Here is a 23,344-nt window from a genome sequence, read left to right as displayed (position 1 = left end):
TCATGCTGCTCGTATGTTTTTTACATTTTTTTATAGAGAATCCAGTTTGTTGCTGGGTGACAATTACAAGTCCTGCTTTTGGGGCTACCATGGAAATTGGATGGTAACCCATCCCATACCCCTCTCGCCCCCCAAGTCCAAGGAGCAAACGACAAAACGGGCTTGGCTCGCTTAATCATCTGCCCTCACTCTTTAGCACTGCAGTGGTGGGGAGGTGCGCCTGTCCGTTTACATATCTCAATGGGAAGAGTTGACATTAGTTTGAGTGCTGCCACTCTTGTAGTAACACCCCTAGTACACAAGAAAGAACATATGGATTTAGGGAGGTTAAAGCTCCTCTGCTCACAGGAGCCATAGAGCTTGTGTCTCCTCGCAAAAAAAGCAAGGCGTCTGTGGATGGTGCATCCCGATTAGAAGAAAATTGGCTGGATCTCCAGCTTTTCAACAAATCTTCTCTGGTGTCTATCCTTTCAGATGGTCTCAATGCAGAAACCTCTAGCATAGCTTCAAGGCTGTGATTTCCTTGCTTCTCTATACCTGTAAGACACTTACTTCCACATTTCAATCCGTCACAAGCACAGAAGGTTTCTCAGTTTCAAAGTGGGAGGTCACCATTACCAATTCCAAGGTACTGCCTTTTGGCCAACTCCTAGTTTTTGCACTGTGTGCATGGCCCCTGTAGACAACCCTTTCTGAAGGGAAGGACTTCACTAATACCCGTATTTGGAAGACTGGCTGATTAAGGGAGCAGATCCAACACTCAGTGGAACCAACAGGAAAACCTTAAAATTGTTGGGTTTCTTGGTGAACTTAAAATAATTCATCTATAACACCATCCAGAAGAATCGTGTACCCCGGGCTACTACTAGATATCATGTTATCTTAAGCAAGGTCTTTCAATGACTGTATTCGGGCCCTCCTTTCATAAATCCTGTTTTTGAAATATAAAACCGATGACAGTCGTTTACACAAACAAGTCTGTTCTCACAATACTGTCTTTTTTGCATTCCATAACCCTTATTTGAAATTGCTGATTGCATATGCAACCACTTAAGGAGTGCCTAGAAGCCAGGTGGCAACAGGTTTCAGGGGGCTGTGATGACGAAATCCTGTTTACGTTCACTTTCCGCTAATCTCCAGTTGTGGCAGAGCAAAGACAGTCTACTAGTAGATCCCTCAGGGATCTAAATTAGGATTTTTTGACAGGAGCAAAAACCATCTCCTGGGTATCCGATTTCTCCCTTTAGGCAGGAGCCTCGTCTGGTGGACCAGGAGCTAGTAAATTGTGTGCAAGGTGAAAAATCCAACCTTTTGTCTATTATTGATGATCAAATATGCTTTAAATGTCTCTTCTGGGGAGTTGCAAGTAGCTCTTGTTTCAGGCTAACCAGACTCCCCTTGGCTATAACCAGGGGTTAAATATCTCCCAGCTCCTGGCAATTTCGAACCCTGCCCCTTAACAGATCCATAGTGTGCAGCGACGCTCACAACAGATGCATCTGTGGAGGGCTGGAGGGTCCACCTGGACAACCTTATTGCCAAAGGGCTTTGGTTTACAAAGGAGAAGCAATTACATATCAATGTTCCAGAGCTCCCAGCATTCCATCTTTCCTGCTGCAACTCGATGGGAAAACAACCTGAATGTCCACAGCTGACACCACAACAATGTTTTATATAAGAAAATGAAGAGGTGCTAGATTTCACATCATGTGGAAATTGACTCTTGCCCAGAAATAGTCTGTATTCAGTTTCACATGCCCATCAACACTGTGGCCGACTCCCTCAGCAGGGATCTTGCCTCATGCCACGAATCTCCAAAATACATTTCTTTCCTATTCTGGACAACTCCTAGTGTGAGTTGTTTGGCCGGTCTGGGGAAGGCATTCTCCTTTCCCTGGAGATACAACTTTCTCTGTGCTTTTCTCTCACTACTGTTGATGTACGCAGTTCAGTACAACAGCTGTGCCGACTGATTCTCATTGTCGCTGCGTCTGTCCGCCAGTACTTGTACATGACTGTGCTACATCTCTCTCAGGCTCAACCCACTGTCCAAATTTATATTTTATTAAATAAATTTATCATATGAAATAACAATTTCTCAATAAAAAATTCATAAAAAACATTTCATATCCACATTCATAGCCACATACAAATCTCATTCATACATTTACACAGAACACAACAGCCCATGATATTTCACTTATCATTGGGTTTTAAGAACACAGCTTCATTTATATTGAACAATAGACCCAGTCCCTAACATTAGGTGTCATGGTGTATATAGCACCAGATATTTGGGTCAGGTATTTGTCACACAGAAAACGTTGACACGTGTTTCGGTCGGAGACCTTCCTCAGGACGTAAGGCAAAGCAAGGGTTCTTCGCCCAGTTTTAATAGGTAGGGGCCCGTGACCAATCTATAAACAATCATAAAAACAGAGTGTCATACCAATTTCTTTAAATCAGTGACTAATAATGTCACAGTGTGTTATAGATTTCTCAGCACTAAATCCCTACTCACCCCCAAGTTCCAATTCGAGGAGAAGTGAACGGGATGTGGGATATTAATCCTCCACTGGAATCAGTGCAAGTACTGAACCTGTGGAACCAATACAAACATATATTTCAAAATATGTGTCGAGCTCAAGAATTTGGTTTCAATCTCTAACCTATATTACATTTAAAACACACAAAAAGCCACGCTTACATGTGTTCATGGTGTAGCTCAAAACCGTTCGTCGTAGTCTCACCACTACAAGACGCAGCATATAAATCGCACACTTGATGTCTCATTCACACAGTTCTGCCAAAAGAAAGCCCGCATACATCTATGAGCCATATGAGTAAGCATCTATGTATAACGAGACAAGGCTAGAAAGTGGGAGAAACAATTCCCAAAAAAATTGTTTCTCCCACTTTCTAGCCTTGTTTGGGCTCGCACTCTTTTTACGACATACTAAAAACGACGTGCATAGGGCGATCCCCACTCCTTTGTGGGTTCAAACAGGGCACTATTTTACTTATTCTCACTTGGTGGCTAATAGACTCATGTACACAAGTGTTAGAATGGGGATGTCTTCTGCATCTCGTTATACATAGATGCTTACTCATATGGCTTATAGATGTATGTGGGCTTTCTTTTGGCAGAACTTTGTGAATGAGACATCAAGTGTGCGATTTATATGCTGCGTCTTGTAGTGGTGAGACTACGACGAACGGTTTCGAGCTACACCATGAACACATGTAAGTGTGGCTTTTTGTGTGTTTTAAATGTAATATAGGTTAGGGATTGAAGCCAAATTCTTGACCTCGACACATATTTTGAAATATATGTTTGTATTGGTTCCACGGGTTCAGTACTTGCACTGATTCCAGTGGAGGATTAATATCCCACATCCCGTTCACTTCTCCTCGAATTGGAACTTGGGGGTAAGTAGGGATTTAGTGTGCTGAGAAATCTATAACACACTGTGACATTATTAGCCACCGATTTAAAGAAATTGGTATGACACTCCGTTTTTATGATTGTTTATAGATTGGTCACGGGCCCCTACCTATTAAGAACTGGGTGAAGAACCCTTGCTTTGCCTTACGTCCTGAGGAAGGTCTCCGACCGAAACACGTGTCGACGTTTTCTGTGTGACAAATACCTGACCCAAAAATCTGGTGCTATAATACACCATGACACCTAATGTTAGGGACTGGGTCTATTGTTCAATATAAATGAAGCTGTGTTCTTAAAACCCAATGATAAGTGAAATATCATGGGCTGTTGTGTTCTGTGTAAATGTATGAATGAGATTTGTATGTGGCTATGAATGTGGATATGAAATGTTTTTTATGATTTTTTTATTGAGAAATTGTTATTTCATATGATAAATTTATTTAATAAAATATGAATTTGTACTAATGAGTGTCATTCCATCCTACTGATCCAATCTCTGGATATTTATTCACTATACCTGAAGGATCAGGGTTTGAAGTGCAGGTCTACCCCTTTATTTTTCCCTCAACCCACTGTCCTTCATCAATCAGACAATCTGTTATGCAGGCTACTGGGGGATATTCTACACCACAATACTTTCACTCTCATCCTCGGTGCCTGGCTCCTGAGATGTGAGAGTTGGGAGGCACAGAAATGCCTCAGAAATGCAGGGGCATCCTTGCTGCAATAAGTGCTTCATCCACTGAGCGTTGCCATAACAATAAAGTGGAAACTATGGTTCTTGTGGTGCTTCCAAGAGGGCATATATCCCTTTGACTGTCCTCCTCATCAAGACCTTCCATTCGTACTGCATCTGACTCAGTGGTCGAAGTGTACGAAAAGAAGTAGTGGAACATGTTCCCTGCTGGCCTGTCACCCACTCCCCACAAACCCCATCATCACACGGCCTCCAACACACAATACAAACCCTCAAACACATGTACCTGCTGTCTAAGGGAATGTTCAGTCTAGTGCACTGAAAGAACAAGTTTCAATTTGTTTCTATAATGTTATTTTTAAACTAAACCGTTCCGGAATTGTTTCTTTTTAAAATAAAAGTATAGGAGCAGTACAACTTAATTAAAAAAAATAGAGGAGCACTGCTCCCGGCCGCTCCCGCCCACTCCGACCACTGATCTGACTAAGGAAGGTTTGGCTTTCTCATCTATCAAAGTTCATCTGGTGGCTATCTTCCGCTATACTTGTCAGTCTCCCACTCTTTCTCTGTTGTTCCAAGGATCATTAAAAAGTTCATGAAATGATTGTTCAGAAAATCGCACCCAGTGGAAGACCATTTTCGCTGGCTGGAGGAATTGCATTGGTTAACTAGAAGAGATTGAACCGGGTACTGAGTTAACGTATGAGATGGGCCGTAGCTAGTTACCATCAGCTAGTGTGTGTTTTCTTTCTTGACTTTAAATGCAGGCAGCAATGTTAGGAAAAGGAAGCATTTAGGGGAAGTGTTTACATGTGATAAAGTAGAAATGCAGGGCTCCATATATGACGTCTGTGGGGAAAAGGTTTTTAGAATAAAAAATATCGCTGTATAATTTACTTTGTAAAATGACTGAAAACACATTTAAATACAAAACAAAAAGAGAACATCGAAACTGGCACGCTGAGCTGCGCTCCTCACCCCCAGGTGTGTGTTCGACCCGTTCCATCAACAGTGTCCTGGCTATGAGAGGAAGCAGAAAACTTGTGGACCGGTCAGACATGTGTAGGTGCTTTGACCACTGTTGAATGACCAGGAGAAACCTAGTGATAATATAATAGACAATCTCCCGCACGGCTGTATGAGCCATGTACCAATGTTATTTTGAGGCCAAAATGGTGGCACGGTGTATCAATGAAATGGGCTTTTCAAAGACAAAATAATCTCGATTTCTGCAAGTACTTAGAATCATTCTAAGGTAATTCCTGAAGCAGGCATCAGGAAAGATGTGCTGCCTGTTAACCGGCTCCACATTGGCCGCAACGTAGTGCCAAATAAGATTAAGTAAAGATGTCCTCTATAGCACCCTTATGAGCTCTGTAAGAAGAGGGAGGATTGTTAGTGGGCTAGCAGTAGAGGCAGATGTGAAAACCGGTGGTGTTGATGAACGAAAGTCTGAGGTACCTGGGTCCTGTGTGCGCCGATGTGCGCATCTTGGGTTGGTGGAGACTTCTGTGGATATGTTATCCGGAAGGAAAGGCCTACAATATGATGGACTAAATCCACTTTCAGTTAAGGTGTACACTGATGTGTGAGGGTTGGGGGCGTAAGTAGAACTGAAACGGAGAGCTTAGTTCTGGCACAATAAAGTTTGTGGTACCAGCTATGCTTGTGACGGCTCCCTGAGGTATGTGCAGGGCAAGGTTTGTCGATTTTAGAGAGTGCTGGCTAGTCAAAGGGGTAGACAGGGTGGGTATGAGGAGTTGGAAGAGAAGTAGTGTTGGGCACCCACTGGATGGGAAATAGTATGTGCCTACTGGTGCAGCAAATAAGGTGGTTTGCCAGGTGTTTGCTGTGCCGATTGTTCAATTCAGTTTTGTTTGTATTAAGTCTGATCCAGGTGAGCCAGTTTCTGATGGTTTAGTCAGACCAGTGCTTGAGGGTCCCCGGTAGTTTGAGTAGTTTAAAAGGCATCTTCTGTGGGACGAAGTTGAGTTGGATTGGTGTGTAATTGGTACTGTTCTCAGGGGATGAAGTTTGGTGAAAGAACATGGTTTTTACCTGTTTTCTGAAGGTTAGGTTTGGTTATGTATGTTCGTTCTTAGGTAGAGAGTTCCAGAGTTTAGTTGCTATGATGGAGAAAGTGAATAATCAATGCTTTTATTTTGAAGTTTGGTACCGTAAATTGTGCGTTGCTGCTTGATTTCAGTTATCTTGATATGTGGTGCACCAATTTCCTTGTGATGGGTTCTGGCCCCGCTTTTGGGGCAATGAGCAAAGCATAGAGTATTAAAGTGGTCACATTTTTTCTTTGCTAATATTATGAACTAGTGGAATGTGTGGAGTGCTGGGGTGATGTGTCTGTAGCTTTGCAGTTTTAGGAGTAGTCTACCTACTAAGAGTTCTGAACTCTTTTGAGTCTATTAATTCTTTATTCTGGCAGTCCAAGGTCAACTGTGTTGGCATAGTGTATTCTTGATGGCAATATTGAAATAACTGCCATGGTTAAATGTTTGAAGATCAGGTAGGGCAAGATGCATTGTAAGGTGCGAGGTTGGAAGAAGCAGCACTGTATGATGGCTTTAACGTTTGATTTTAGTGTAAGATAACTGTCCAATGTGATTCTAACACTTCTTGTGAAAGGTGTTAGGTCTTGGGTCAATGTACATTACGTCTGGTGATTGGATTGTGGCAGTCTTAGGAGTTGCAGCAAAACAAAAGGGGTGATGGCTGGAAGATTTAAAATTAATCTTAACCTCTGGCATTGCTCTGGGCAACCCTCCAGACCATCATTCTTCGCCTGCCAAGCAATTACAGAAGGGAAAAGACCATATGCAAATCAGGCTTGGTCCCACCCCAAAAGAGGGAGACCAGCCAGAACTGCTTGGTCACATCCCTTCTGTACAAGACCACAAGCATCCCCAAACATGTTTCGGCCTTGTTGGGCTTCATCAGTGAGGAACCACAGATCATGAGTTCTGTTTTTTCGAATGGTAGGGGTTGATTCTATTAGATGTTGTTCAAGAATCAATGTGTGCACGGAAGATATTGAAGTCAAGCATGCCCGTGTCATCTACATTGTCCAAGCATTTGAGGACAGTGATGCTGTGGCTATCTAGAAGGGAGTTCATGGTTAGAGAATGGGTGAGCGGCTGGAACCTTTAGGCTCTCACCATGGCAGATTGCGAGGCAGTGATCTGAAAGGGGCCATTAGTTTGATTTATTTTCTCCATCAGGAAAGGGATGCAGCATAGGTCTGTTCTCTTTACCTCAATGTCCTACAGTCTTTTTAGTAGGATTGCATGGCTGATGGTGCCGAATGTGGCAGAATGTGTTGCTTCTGGTCTCATAAACCTCAACCCGTGTTGTGATTCACGGATGCGGTTGCTGGGCTCACATGTTCCTGAACCTGTTGGTTGAGGAATTTCTCAAGGCATTTGTCAATGAAAGGGGTGTTGGCGATTGAGCAGTGGTTTGTTGGGTCATTTGGGTCAACCACACGTTTGAGTGATTTAATGATGACTGGTTGTGAAGGCGGGCAGGGCAATCCCTTCCCCAATGGAAGAATTGCATAGTGAGAGGACGGTAGGCGTTGGTCCAACTTGTGTAGTTTTCATTTAGTAGATGCTGGGATGAAGGTGGGAAGTTTGGTTGAGAGCATGGGTCTACCGTAAAAGTTGCTGGAGTTAATGATGGAAAGTAATTCTTTGCCGGTGAAAGGGTAGAAAGTGGTTAGTGCCTGTGCAGAAGGATCCTTTGGTGTTGCTTCCTTAGATGGGTAGGGAACAGTTCATTGTTTCCAGCATGGGTAGCTTCGTATTTATTGAATTTTGTTGCTGAAGTGTCACAATGGCATCCGTTTTTTGTGAGTGGTTGGGGTCGTGTTACGCACTATATGGTTCCTGAATTCATAACTTTGAAGGCTTCCTTCTGACTGTGTTACGATGATTCAATACGGTTTGCATTGCAAGCTCTTTTTCCTTTGGTGGCTTCTTATCTGAAGCAGTTACTCGTATTGAAGCATTTATTTTTCAGATGGTTAGTTGAGGGCCAGTCGTTTCTGAGGATTCCAGGAAACTGGGAATAGTCTTCCATCAGACTGCTGCAATGCTGCCACCAGGAGGCACTTGTTGGGGAACTGTTGGGGTCTTAGGTGTTTTGCTTCTGAACTCTGCAGGTAGGTTGCTGTTTGTTTGCAAACCTCTTTGATTTTTTAAACCACTAGCAGAAGGTTCTCTGAATGGTGTTCTGTAGACAGACATGATTACACTGATCCCATAGGTCGCTATTTCGATTCGCTTATCGTTTGATCTGCTTTACACCCTGAAGTAAACTGCACTGAGAATGGGTGCGTGTGGCTGGCTGACATTCCCTGGAGGAAGCGAACGTTGGTGTGCTGCTGCATACTGGGACCTTCTGTGCTCTCTTCCCCACCTGTTGCCTCACCCTGGCGTGGTGCAGTTCGTTGTGGTGCATTGCTGTGCAAATATCTTGGAAACCGTGCATCCTAGGCCTTGGACCTTGAGTTTTGTTCCTCATGTCTGGACTGACAATGTGTGAAGGTGCTGAAATCCAGGGAAAGTGGTGGGGTTTCCAAATGTCACGTAGCTAGTAATGTCCGGAGGGTCCCAACAGATAACTATGCAATTTTTGGTGGAGATGGGTGAAACTGTGTGGAATTGTATAAGCAACAACACTTTGCCACAAACAAACAAATGTTTACTTTTATATATGTATAGATGGGAAGGTTTTATTTCAGTGTTGTAATCTTGATTGTTGCCATCTGGGCAGCGAATATCCGCAAAGTTCCTGGTAAAACCTATTGCCATAATGATTTGTGGGCCTGGAAATCCAGATTTCGGTAATGAGTTTTGCTGCATTAGCTTTTATTGCTATGAAACAACTCTTTTTTTTCCCAGCTACTTGATGCCTGTTCATTTGGAATTTGCACTCCCACAGTAGGCCTTCTTCTTAGTGGTCCAGAAGCAGCATATTCAAAGAGCCTGAAGCTTGCCTTCCACGGATTCTGCTGTTCCAAAGCCCTTGCTGTTGTGCCAGTGTCTGGTTTTCATTGTACTGTTATTGGAATGGCATCTCTGTTTTCCCTGTCTAGGGGCTATCTCAGAAAACAGATAGCTATGAAGAGTAGCTTCTGTTTTTCAATGGCAGCGATTGCTGAGCTTGGCAGCTTGAAATATGCCTTTTCAAATGAGACTCAAATTCTAATCTGGTATTTACATTTTGTGCCAGGTCACACAAAGTTTCATTTGAAAAATGGTTTGAAGGTTTTTTTCATTTAGTCATGACATGCCAGAGTGTCCTGCGGAATCGCCTCCCCCACACTTGCACATCCCCTCGACAATGAGATGGATATTAAGGTTAATCTGAAATGTATTTGTAAAGTAATGATTTTTTCATTTTTATATTAGGAATTATTTATACTGCGTCAGTCTCCACCATAGATATTGAACAGTGCTGAGGCTTGCCAGAAAGTGTTGTATTGTGGCCCGGGCCATGGGGCTTACTGACCTTGGTCTGGGAGAGTCTAAAAAATGACAACAAAGGAGAAGAAGGGTACAGGATGGGGTCAGTGTTTAATCGCACATGAAAGATTTGTGCAAGTGGGAAAGGGGATGATCAGTAGGGATGAAGTTTGTGATAGTGTGCATGTCTGTAGAGTCAGAGTACAACAATCTAAAACATAGCACTGATCGGAAAAGTCAAACGTGGGTAGTTTCCAGTACGTATCGGAGAAGTACTGAAATTAATCTTTTTTTGCAAGATGGAGTCGATGTGCTTGGGCATACCCTTGAAGCATGGAGGCTTGTTTGCCTGTTAGGTGTTGCCGTAACCTGACGGATTCCAAAGAAATTAATCTGGGATTGCCCAGCTGACGATTAGAAGTGACAGAGCCCCGAGTAGGCTGTGTGCAAGACAAATGAGGTGGACACAAAGGCAAAGAGAAATCGGGTGTGTGGTGCGTCCCTTAGGGCGCCAAGCCTGCATACCCATGTACTGAGGTTGGAATGCTGTGGGAGGGCCTAGTGAAGCCCACTTTGAAAACTAGGCTCAGGACTATGTGCCACTGTCTCTCCAGATTCCTTCCTAACCTCAGTTAAGGCTCCATAAAACGTCATGCTTATTAAAGGTTACATTGCCAGAGATTATGTAATGATGAAATTCATTCTGATTGTGAAAATGACATTTCTGTGAAGAAGGATACATCTTGGCAGGGCATCTCTCCAATATAGTAGCCTGCATGCTTCTGGGTGCCCTAGTGTAAGATCCTGCCTAAAAGGTCAATTTAGTGTCTCATAATGTAAAACCTGCATACTGATCTCACAGCAGTCGGAGTTCAGAATTAGGCAGAATGGTATCCCTTAAAATGATGGCATGAGGCCAGCGAAAAAGGATGCTTGTGGTGTAGGTAAAGGGTCAAGTGTATTTGCAACGTATACCATTCTTTCATCGCCGGTTATTTTTTCGATGGGTTTTTTAATGAAAATATTTAATGGAAGAAACTATGGAAAATATAGGGGTGGGGTGGGAAAGGGCATATATATATATATATATATATATATATATATATATATATATATATATATATGATGGTGGGGTCGGAAATAATAAAAATCGAGAGGTTTGGGAGGAACTCCCCAAATAAATAAATAAATGTTTCATTTTTTTTTGGGGCAAAACATTTTCGTTAAACCCATCGAAAAAATAGCCATTGATGAAAGAACATAGAACCATTTGTAACTCATGCACATAAACAGTAGAATTGTATACATAACATGTATTCAGTGCAAGAGAGAAGTCATTGCACTACATACAAAAACAAATCAGTGCTTGTAATAAACAGGTAGTGCAGTGGAAACATATTGGTCAAAGGTTTCACACATTGCTGTTTCAAATTGGGTTGTTAACAATGTGACAAACAGGAGTAGAAATCAGTTTTCATAGCAGGATTGTCCTGATGCTTTCAAAAACGTTGGTAGCATGGATGTAAAAGAAACAGCTTTACATGAATAATAACTATAAAATATGTTAGAAACAGCCAGTTCTAATGGCTTTTTTCATAAGCATTATACGTTGGGATGATCCTTGTGTTTTTTTGCGGGGAGTTCATAGTTTTGGAGAGTAGAGTCAGGGGTTGTTTGTGGGAATGTGTCTGCGCAGTTTATATTGCAGGTAAATTGGATCGGACGTGTGAATAGCCTTGAGAGTTATAAACGGAGACTGTCAACAACTGGAAGCCAATGCAGTGGGAGGAGTGTTTGTGACATGTGTTCCCTGAATCCCAGTTTGTGAAGGGTGCACCCAACAGTATTCTCCACTTGGTAGTCTTGCAATTAGGTGGGCACGGTTGTCCAGCTATTGGCTGTTTGTGTAATCCAGGCTACAGGTCTTTACTGTTGTGATATCCAGTCTAGAGATCACTATGGCAATAATTGCTTTATTGTTCTGTAGTAAAGCAAGGAAGGGGAACGATCTTTGGAACGCTTTCGCATGCAGACATTTTTTTGGCAGTGCTGTGATTTGAAACCCATGGATAGACTGGCGACCATGAAAACTGTGAGAAACCCATGGCGGCAACAGTAATGACAGACACAAGTGATCCCAATTCAAGGGTGTTTATTAAACAGTATATGCAGTTTGGAAAAACATGTAAACTAAGCTTAAATCTAAAACGGGACCAAGCTACGACCATCAAATCATAATAAGGCAGTCCTAGTGGCGTCTCGTCAAATAAAAAGGGCCTATACTAAGAAAAACCTATTGCCAATCCTTACGCTAAAAACAGAGTGTGGGATAGGATTCACAGGAAAGAAAGAAGTGTTCACAAAAAATAGGTCAGGATGCAGTAGTCTGGTCTCCCTTACCCACGTTATGAGCACGGAGCAAGGAGCACAGCACACGCTCGAGCTTTCCCAGCACAAGGTTATAGTTCCGCTTTCAGCTTATCAGGGCCTTCATTGTTTAAGTCTCTTTTCTACAAAAAGTCTCTTGCCTCCGAGGACCTGATGTCTTCAACAAAATAATAAACAAAAGTTCCTTTCTGCTTGCACATTGGGGATGCCTTTTCACCCCTTGATCTCCCTCTCCCGGGCTTGGACCCTTTTCGATTGTTAGCCTCTGCCGGGTTCACTATGGCTTTCAAGACAATCTTCTTTGTAACATCTATTTGATTCACAAATCTTAATGTTTTGTTTGAACATTTCACTGTGGACATCTCTCTGCCGGGTTCACTCTTGTCGATACACTATTCATTGGGACTTCAGCCTTTTCCCCCTTTTATCGGCATCCCTCGGTCGGGTTCAGTCTTGCCAACTTTACGATTCGGGACTCGCTTCCCTTAGCTTCACACTAATCTGTCGGTCAAAGGTTTCCGACTGTACAGAGGATTTTACTAGAGCCCTGTATGACCACTTTGACCCCCTTCTCGCCTTTCTCCCAAGGTCTTCTGGTTACGGTAGTTCAACAACAAGGTAATAGCCCAGAGTTTCTAGAGTGAACACCCACGTGGTGCTTGATTCTTATATGCTGGCTTTCCCCTTGCGTATCAACAGTTCTTTGTACTTTCTTTAATCAGTCGCTTGCTACTTTTGTTCAACACAGTTCGGTTTCTTAGCGGCCCTCCTATCGACTCACCGGGTGTGATGTACCGCTTGGCTTCTCTTGTCCCTGGAGTCAATGCCGGTACCTTTGGGCCCATCGTCTCTCCCCGGCTTGGTTGTCAGCAGAGGTGGACCCAGTGTACCATTGAAATCTGCTGCAACACACGCTGGCAATTGTTTGCGGTCTTACGATTCCTTCTGCAGAGGTTTCACAGGCCTGGCTCTTAAAGGGCAAGGTCGCATCTCTTCTTGTCACCCTCTCAGTTTACGCCATCTTTCTCCTCTTATTGAACTGCCGTGCTGAGTTAGCTCTCTCGTCGTGCAGTCTGCGTTGCTTGTATTGTGCTCTCGTGCTCCACCTTTTATCCCTGTGGGGAAGCGAAAGAGCCGTCAGGTGTGTGCGATTCTGGTCAGTTGCCTTACTTTTCCTGACCCTTGTAGGACATGTCATGTCGATTTTTAGGGTGTTTGTCGTCTTTCGTAGTGTGCGAAAGTGTTTGTGTCGGAAAGGAGTAAGGGGAGTAGAGTGTTAGAGTACCCTATCGGGTAGGATGGGAAAAAGGTGTTATAAGAAGGGGGATACTGCTTCTCACCTGTTGGTGCCCAACTTCCACTCCCCGAGGACACCCCCCCCATCCAGGTGATCCTCCCTCACTGGTCAACACCAAGGAACTTGATCCAATAGCAATGGCCATGTCCTGGCCACCTGGATGACAGATCCCCGGGGACTAGTCAGGGAGACACCGTCAGGTTTCGCACACAACACATAGGCTTTTCACTTGGGTGGTTGGGGATGACGAGGAGAGATGAGTTGTAAGAGTTAGTTGATTTGGGGAGACATATTAGTGTGGTGTTGCCAGATAAATGATTTCATTGTTTTCTGGATTCACAAAGTGATGTTTGGATGCCATCCACGGGCCATTTGAAAAAATGCAGTTTGAAATACTAGTCATAGGTAGATCCTTGCTTGACATTTTAAGGACTGTCGGACTGCCATCCGAATAGTTGTGACAGGAGAGATTAAGAGATCTTATGAAAGAGGGCAGGGGTGGAAAGGTAGGGAGTTGACTGAGAAACTTTGTGTTACCTCAAAGGGGTATTTCTTAGATTTGTTTTAAAGGGAATCAATTGTACATTTTGGGTTTGGTCTTTTAAAGAGGACACAGTGAAGTCCGTAGATCGTTGATGCCTTGGTCAAAGAGACTGGATTGCAAGATGCTTTGATCTAGCATGTCAAATCAATGCTGGTCAAGGAGGGGAAGACCTACCGCTCTGTTCGTAGATATGGAGAGGAACAGATTATGTTATAAGCAGGCCTAACACCAGCTTCTGCATAACCTAGCAACATATTCCCCTTGGTAAAATACTTGAACTGATTATATGCATTGTTGCAATTTTAGCCAGGAACTTGCATGTTTAGCCAGGAACGTGCAGTTAGATATTACTCTGTAAATATTGAAGATTGTTCTAGTGCCTTTTTAGTATTTTGTGAAAGCTTTCTTGCAATCTATGGAAAGATAAAGATTTTGGAACATTTGAGGTATGACAATATTCATTCTTTTTCATAGATCCCTTGGCTTCTGAATGGAGAAGCTTCTGTTGTCAGAACTTTCAGTTCTAAGAAAATGTATGCGATTGTTTTCAAACAAAATAGTATTAGTAAAACTGTTAGCAATCAGTTCATTAATCTAGGTTTCATCCGTCGTTTTTGTGCATACGCATAGGCTTCCAGATGAGCTTCTTTTCACTCGATTGATTTAAACCAGCTCTAATTGTATCAGGATTAATACCATGCTTGAGATCTGCATGGCCGACAGCTGGCCATCTGTGTACGTAATCACAAGGCATTACTGTGTGGCTATTTACAGTTACTCAAAGCTTCATACCAAGCTTGGATGGATAGCATCTCCATACTATTTTGCTTGTCCCATGATCCTCATTAGTTGGAACTGATAAAAGGGTTATGTTGGGTTAAAGCAAAAGGTTCAGAAAGAAGTGGTAGAGGGCAGACAGAATTAGTAGGGCACTGGGAACATTGATGGCACTTCCTTTTTAATGTAAATATTATAATGCGGAACATACAACTAGACGGTGACCTATATTTTATCTCAGTTGCAGGTAAGTAGATGAGGACTATTTTTGTAATGAACGAGAATAGTATTGGAAATTATTCGGCAATACTGTTACTCCCCATTTTGTTAAGAGTCCAAGGAACTCTATGGAGCAGTATCGGCACAATTACTGCAGCGCAAATTGCGCTGAAAATAGGTAGAAAGTGGCAAGATTTATCTCAAACTTTCCGCCCAAACTCAGTATTGGGTGGTGCGGCAATGTTGCGCTTACACTATTACTGCTCAAACCCAATCAAGATATCTCTCTCTCTCTCCCCCATCCCTGTCCTCCTTTCCCAACACAAACACTTTCTCACGGTCAGTTCATCACGAGCAACAACGGACTAACACTGGAGCCGTATACCTGACATGTCCCAACACAAGGGTCAGGCAATTACTGATAATTTACACACACCTGCCTTCATCACACATCCCCACTCCGATAAAAAGCCACTCTGAGCAAGGTAAAACGCACGACGAAGCAGCAATTTGGAGATGGCAGTTTAACACGAGGAGAAAGTCGGCAAGACCAGAACAAATTGCAAGGAGGGAATTGCTCTTGGTCTTTTCTGAGGAAGAAAACCCCTACTTTCATGAGCCCTCGAGAATAAGAAACATAAGACCAGGAATTAAAGCTGCAGAAGGGTGCATTGTGTGTCGAAGATACCCATGGGCCCTCCCACATCAATAGCCGAAGTTGGGAGGAGCGATTGCCACCATGGTACTGTCCTTGGCTCCTACAACAAAGCCCCTCGAGTAAAGTCAGCACAGCCGGTGAGTCAGGGAGACTGATAGCAGACCAGTCTGTGTTAGAACCAATGTTGGAAGCAGCAACATTGTATGAAGAAATCTGCAAATAAGAGTCTAAGGCATTTGTGTTGAGCGACACAAATATAATTGAATATCCAGGGAGTGATTGAACTTTTGAAACCAAGGTAGATGCCATATACAGAGTGGTCCGACCCCACGTGGGTGGTCATTCGAAGGGCTCTGTTAGGCATCCAACTGCGAGTGTAAAATTGTGAACTGCGAAATTATAGTTAACCTGCAACGGGTCAAGCCAAACCCTGTGCACATTTGAAAGTCTTTGATAGCCAATACGAATTTTAATTGGTCCAAGCCCGGCTGAGGGAGGCTAATTGTGAAAAAGGGATCTGAGCCCGACTGAGGGGGACCCCGGATAAACTGTGAGTCACCCGGGAAAAGGCATATGAACTGTAACTGGTCCAAACCCTGCTGAGGCAGACTAATTGTGGAAACAGGATCTGAGCCCGACTGAGGGAGATCCGGGGTGAACCGAGAGTTACCCGAGAAGGAATTGTGGAAGGAAAAGGGATTTGAGCCTGGCTGAGGGCAATCGAGGGTAAAGAGTTAATTGCCCTACTTTATTACTTGGAAAGGAACTTTTTGTTTGTTTGAGTCATCAGGCCCTCTGAAGCAAGAGACGTTTGATTACTTAAGAGACTTGGGCATAGAAGGCCCTGATTCTTGTAATGGAACTGTGTCCTTGTGTTGAAGAAGCCCAAGAGTGTGCTATGCTCGAGTGAAGCGCATTGTCCCATGCTGAAAACGCGTGGAAGGGAGGCCAACATTTTGTGAACACTTCTTTCTTTTTCATGAACATTACCCTACACTATTTGTAACTTAGCGGTAAGGATTGGCAATGCGTTTTTTATTCTAGGCCCTTTTATTTTGACGAGACTCCACTACGACTGCATTATTATTTTGATGGTCGTAGCTTGCTTCCATCTTAGATTTAGGTTTAGATAGGCGTTTATCACGCTCCCTTGATAACATTCAATATACAACCTTGAACTGTGGTCACATTTGTCTGTCTTACTTTGATACTATGCCTTCCTTTCAGTACACACGCACACACACACGCATGCACGCATGCCATACACACACACACCACACACTAATCTCAAGGTGAGTTTACTTACACTAAATTCAGTAAAAGTAGTTCAATATGGCAAAACAAAGTAATTGTAGCAAGTAAAGTGAAAGGAACTATGCATTAAAAGATACACTATATACACTGGCCCTCATTACGACCCTGGCGGAAAGGGGTTTACGCCGGCGTAAACCATGGCGCCCCTTTCCGTCTGACTACGAGTTCCCGTAGCGCCATGGTGATTTTTACGCCTGCTTTTTGCAGGCCGAAAAATCCATGGCGCTACGGGACTTGTTGTTAATTACGCCACCGTAATTTACGGTGGCGTAATTAACGCCTTCCCCACTCCCATTATACCCTATGGGGCAAAAATGGGAATGGGGAAGGGTAAATGGGGATTGGGGACTTACCGCCCCGCCAAGGTCGGAATGGGGCGGTAAGTCCGCCAACCACCATGGCGGAGTTGGCAGCTTAGCGCCATGGACCATGGTGCAAATTGCACCATGGTCCTCCGCCAGGGTCGTAATGAGGCCCACTGCCTTATTAATATAAGGGAGACATCTAACTTTAGCAGTCTTTCCATGCCAGGTAAGTAGGCCTAATTCCTCAACAGAGTTAAAGTTCCGGGCACCTGGTAGAGCAGGAGTACGTCTGAAACATTCCCCTGCACAAGCTTTGGCAAAGACAACACATTGGTGAAAGATGGTTTAAAATCACCTTTGATTTAACAGGTAAGAAAGAATGTTGAGGGTACACTCTCAATTCCACCACTCTAGAGGGGTTTCCCTGAGGTGGTGGTGGATCATTGGCTAGAACTCCAATTACAGCCAGGGAGCAGTGCGTTAGGGAGTGGATACAATTGCAGGGGGGGCACAGAAATAGGTATGTACTCTTGTGCTCCATACTCTGATTTTCAGAGGGACCATCTCTGGGGTACTTGGAGTCACTCGGGGGCGCTTCTCCCATTTGTCCCATTGGTGGATCTTCAGGGTTCGCAGGTGGAGTGGCCAAAGATGGTATTGGGATGGGGTCGGGCAAGACAGCAGTTCTGATCACCGGTTCTGGGACGGCTCCAACAAACTCTTGGCTGGACAGACAAGACATATCGGGACAGCAGCCAGAGAAGGGCCCATGAAAGGAAGCAACCTCATGGACCCTGCTGAAGCAGGACAATAGTGAATTAACCCTGCTCTGGGCTCAGCAGTGGGGAATCGTGGCAGCAATAAAGATTCTGTATCAGGAAGGCTCCCTCTTCATCCCGGACAGCAGCAACAGCAGGAGAGGTGATATCAGGCCATAAGTCAACCTGCAGAATCCTACACTCCAGCTCGAGATGGCGACCAGCGTAACAAAGAGGCCTTTGCCTTGGTGGTCAGCCCACAGAATCTTCCCTGGACACTTCTAGTGGCCTTTGACAACAGGCTTCAGGCGCAGGGTGCAGGACTCATTGGTCCCACCAGTCCAAAGGTTGAAGCACCAAGTACGATCTTCTGTGGTTGCAGAAAAAGCAGCAGGGCTTTACCAGGGGATGGCTCTGGCAATGCTTGGCTCCACTGGTTGATCTGAGAAGTTCCTATCCCAAATTCCAGCTGGGGGCTGCCCCATCCAACCAATGGCAAGGAACGGCGCAATTAGCACAGGTAAGGTTATCCAGTGATGCCCAGCCACAAGCCCCACATCTCCCAAACGGACACTTCCTGGCATGCGTCTATACGAGGACCAGATAGTCTTAATCCCAGCCCTGACTAGTTCTTCCTTACAAAAGCACTAGCCCAGGAATCCAATCAGGATCCCAGGCAGGGCATTACATTATATGGTGTTTCCTGCCCTCAGAGGCCAGGAAACTGGCTGAAAAGCAAGATGGTCAAAGGACATGATCCAATCTCCAAGGCACAGGCATGTGGCGTATATGGTACTCGAAATGGCATTATGCGATAAAAATGTATGGTGCAGGGTAGTGCCTGAAAAATAGGTAAAACACGGTTCACTGCCACCAGCCTGTCCTAGGCTCATTCAATAGTTCAGAAGGATGTTAAAACAAAGAAAAGGGGATACAACGCTCCCTACAGCACATCACTATACAGTGATGTGTGCTACATTAAAAACAAAACAGGAAATCATGAAAGTGCACAGTCCACCTGCACTAGTAACCTTGTGGTCTGGCCAGTGCCCCCAAAATAAAAGTTGGGCTAGTTAAGTGAAGCAGCTAAGAAGGCTTTGCTTGCCTCCAAAGTCAGTTTGCAGCTGAAGACATTGCGAAAAGCTGGGGGTAGCTTTGATGTCAATGGGAGGAAAGTTGCAAATAGAAAGATCTTTCTTAACAGAAGGGTGGTGGCTTTTGATTCCAGAGGGGGGTCTGAAAGCGGTTTCCCCATGCTTAGACGGCCTAAGAGGGAGATTGTTTAAGACAGAAAAGTGTGGGAGATGCAATTGTGTTTACAGGTAAAGAGGCCCTGCTTTGGTGAATCTTCGGTGTTGCCATGGTTTGCACTTTCATTATTTTCCTTAATGTTCGTTGTGTCACTTGCAGTGTTCTGGCGGTCACCTTTTATTGGGTATGGTAGGGTGCTGGTTGTGATGGGGGAGGGAAAGGCTCCCAGCAGAAAGGGCAGGTGGAGTTGAAGGTAGGTGTTTGGGTAGAGATGTCATAGATGTAAATAAACATGTGTACAACTTAGTTTTACAATTCTATTATTCTGTCTCCTCCACAGAGGGACATGGTTTACAGCGCCAGAGATTCCTCGCCCACTCGACGTCTGAACAACATGTCTCCTGCCTCACATCTAACTTCTGGCTCGCCTCCTCCTGTACTACAGTCTTCCTCTCCGGCTCGGTCGCGCATGTCCTACAGTGGTGGGCGTCCACCATCATTTGCCGGCAGTCCTGTGCACCATGCAGAGCGGCACTCCAACCTCCCGCCAGCCCAGGGAGTGTCTCCCAGCCCCAGTGCCATCCTAGAACGCCGAGACGTCAAACCTGATGAAGACCTCGCCAACAAAAATGTTGTGCTTGTAAAGAATGAGGGACTCTACGCCGATCCCTATGGCATGGTTCATGAAGGCCGACTTAGCATTTCCTCGACACAATCTCTTGCCGGAATGGGAGATCCCTTCTCTTACCCTGGGGGGCTTTACAAGCGGGGTTCAGTCAGGTCGTTGAGCACTTACTCTGCGGCTGCGCTACAATCAGAACTGGAAGACACTTTGTATAAGACCAATTCCCAAATATACAGTGACCCCTATGGGCCGGGCATGGGGTTCAGAATGCCTCCTTCCTCCCCCCAAAAGATGACTGATGGGAGGTTGGTGGATGTTCAGCAGGGGCAGAGCCCACACAGCACTTATTCTGGACCCTCAAGCCGATCCTCTCCCGTTCGCCAGTCCTTCCGAAAAGATTCCTCATCTTCTGTCTTTATGGACAGTCCTGTGAATAAGACCAGGAACTCAAGCAGTTCTGGGCCCCCTGAGGCTTTTCCAGGGCCTGGAGAACGCTCTTTGTCTGGATTCAGTTCACCTGTGCCTACAAAGGAAGTGGAGACAAGGTAATTTTGATCTCTTTGGCCATAAGGCATAATTGTCACAGTCTTTAAATATTCCCTTTGCTCTGCCTCTTTGGAGTTCTGATAAGATTAACTCCTGATTGTCCAGGTAGGAGAAGAGTCTCACACTGATTAATGCTGGAGTCATATGTAGAAGATTGGGTTCCACAGATACATGATATGATCCCAGGCGGCATGCTGTAGTTGGATGCGCTTAATTAAATGATTTATCTAGTTGAATTGGATTCAAAACAATCAATATGTTTCCTGGTAGATGCAGTAAAACGTGTGGGAGAAAATGGCTGAGCCTTTACAGTGCATGTATTGCACCACACAGTCACTGCTTGCATCAGTCCTTTCAGCACATGCTTCCTTGTTACACAGAAAGATACCAAGATGCTATCACATTGTAGGGTCGCACATTCTGGTTTTGGTGTTTTTCCATTGGGAAAGAAAAGCTGGCTTGGGGATCAGGGCTGTAAAAGCACATGATTTTACATTTGTTTTCAAAGATACTGCCTACATCACTGATTTCAGTGTTCTTGAATGAAATGTCAGCTTGTGGTTTCGAGCTGTGGGTGAAGTCATTGCTCCAACATTGATTTTTGTGCTTAGTTAGTCACATTATAATTGGCCTGCTGACGGTGAGAAGGTGAGAAATGTGTAACTAACATAAAACTTTGCTTTTGCTTGTTCATGCATGTCTCTCCGTCCAAAACGAATTGTAACTGTCACCCTGCCAGGGTTCTGTTTCATTCACATTTACCCAGCAGGCTACTTTAATGCTATCTAACCAAGCTGGGTGTCTTCATCAAGTATACCTGATCATCGTTTCGTAAGAACGTTTAAATATTTGTTATGGATTGTTTAGGAGCACACATTTTACTAATTCAGGGTTACTCCGATTTCATTTACTCCTGTTTTCTGTGCCCTGATGCCTGCAGGCTTTCGGCACGTTATAAGCACATATAAACATGAACATGCTTTCTGTGTATGTTTTGCCTGTGTGACACTTGTGAGGCCCATATGGGTTACACCAGCCATACAGCAAGATGGGGGATGAGGAGGGGGGGGGGGGGTGCAGGGGTGGATGAGTGGTGGTGGGTGGGACTTGTGCAAGTCATTTTCGCATTCCATTCACTGGTCCTGTTCTTCTTGATGTCTGATTACTTGTCATCCCTGCACAACTTGCACAGTGACACAAATCGGTGGGTTTGGGCTACGTTTTTCTTTTTTAATCTTTCATTTTTGTTTCCTCTTCACCATCTTTACCATGAGTCGATTGGTGGTAGTGGCTGTATTTCATACTAGTGGTCCGATCTGTAGGCAAAAACCTAATAACAATATATTGGATAGACTGTCCTCATCCAGGATGACTCAGCCCTGGGTGCAGACTAAAGCTGCTTCTACGATTTCATTAATATAATCAAATTAATTGCATTCATATTTGCTCTTGCTGCTAAATTCTTGAACCATCCAGTTAAACTAAGACAGGGTCTGGATTACCTTGGAAATCCTCATAGGGACATTGCTTTCCTTCATCAAACTCAACTGCTCCTAGAGATAGATATATAGTTTGAAGTCCAATTGGGTAGGCATTAACGTCAAAGAAAAATGGCCCAACCAAACACTTAGCCAATCCTTTTAGGTTGGGATTTCAATCCACTGCTTGATCGAGCAGCAGTTATATATGGTTCCCCTATGGCTAAATCCTCCAATACTCCTATAGTATTAAGAAACCATATTTAATACATTGTTCCAGTAAACCCCTAAAGCCTTAATAACCCCTTTGCAGAGTAACATACTTTTCACATCCAACTATCCTTAATCCTAAAATGGAACCAATAACAATATCTGATCATGCAGCAGTTCATCTCTCAGTGGACATCCTTAACACCTCAGCCCCATCTACTAAAATATAACATTGTATTAACTCCTTTAAACTTGGCAAAGTCCCTGGTCCTCAGGGCCTTTCAGTAGCATTCTTTAAATAATATTATTATTAATAATGATAATAATAATATTATTATTATTAATACACAGAAATCCTTTTACCACCTTTTCATAAGTCTTTCATGCATTCACAACAAAGGCATTAAGTCCTCTGCCTTGAAAGACATGGTATTTGTTTACCCTAAGCTGGACAAAAGATCTGTGACGTGTATCCAGCTACCGATCCACATCACCCATAAATTATAACTGTAAAATGTATAGTTATCCACAAGGTAATCTACACTACACCGATCAGTTTCTTGGACGGGCCTCTCGGCAAAAGAGAGAATGCCAGACTTTGATGTCTTATTTCCTCAAGCTTTTGGAAGAAACACAGGTCCTTGAGGATGGAGAATAGCATTCTAAGTACATTTTCTTCGAATAATTTCTCTTTGTGGGGTAGAACTGAATTGGGTAAGGTAATCACTCCCATAGTTAATCATATACTTAGCATGCTCCCCCTAAACTGTACTGATGCGATGTTCAAAACTCTCAACTCAACTACTTCAGATATTCTCAGGAATCAATGCAGAGAATGAGTTTCACATTTTGTTTTTTTTTAAAACAAGGGTGAAATTTGTTTCCTGAATTTTAAAAGGCCTTCCTGTTTTGCCCAGAAGCCTGATGCTTACCAAAGGGACATTATCTCCACCCCCCAGATTGGCTTCAGTTAGGAAAAAATACTTTCTATCCATGGAACCTGTGGTGAACCGAAACAAGGAATTGGACCAGAAGACATTGGGCCTCATTACACGGTAGGCGGTGGACCATGGTGCTATTAGCACCTTGGTCCATGCCGGTAAAATACCGGCACCGCCTTGGAGGAAAGGGGAATTAGCGCCCTATTCCAAGGTTGGCGGGGCGGTAATTCCCCCTTCCCCCCATTGCCCTTCCCCATTCCCATATTTGCCCTATAGGGCATAATGGGAATGGGGAAGGTGCTAATTACGCTACCGCAAATTGCGGTACCGTAATTAGCACCCTGGTCCCTTTGCGGGTTGGTTTTTAACGCCTGCTAAAAAGCAGGCGTTAAAGTACCAACCCGCAAAGGA

The 23,344-nt window shown here is 44.0% G+C and overlaps 1 protein-coding gene across 15 annotated transcripts in view; it reads left to right on the top strand.

Annotated features, from left to right (window-relative positions):
• SRCIN1 (SRC kinase signaling inhibitor 1) overlaps positions 1–23,344 on the top strand; it is a 1,709,922-nt gene that overhangs the window by 1,264,907 nt on the left and 421,671 nt on the right. For all 15 annotated transcript variants that reach the window (XM_069634673.1, XM_069634672.1, XM_069634685.1 and 12 more), the window contains one exon: positions 19,474–20,303. In XM_069634673.1, the coding sequence (XP_069490774.1) occupies positions 19,474–20,303 (830 nt within the window). The remainder of the gene's footprint in view (positions 1–19,473; positions 20,304–23,344) is intronic.

Source organism: Ambystoma mexicanum, chromosome 13 (genome assembly GCF_040938575.1).
Source record: "Ambystoma mexicanum isolate Mex_15411 chromosome 13, UKY_AmexF1_1, whole genome shotgun sequence".
NCBI classification, from domain to species: domain Eukaryota; kingdom Metazoa; phylum Chordata; class Amphibia; order Caudata; family Ambystomatidae; genus Ambystoma; species Ambystoma mexicanum.
This window is presented reverse-complemented; position numbering and strand designations above follow the sequence as displayed.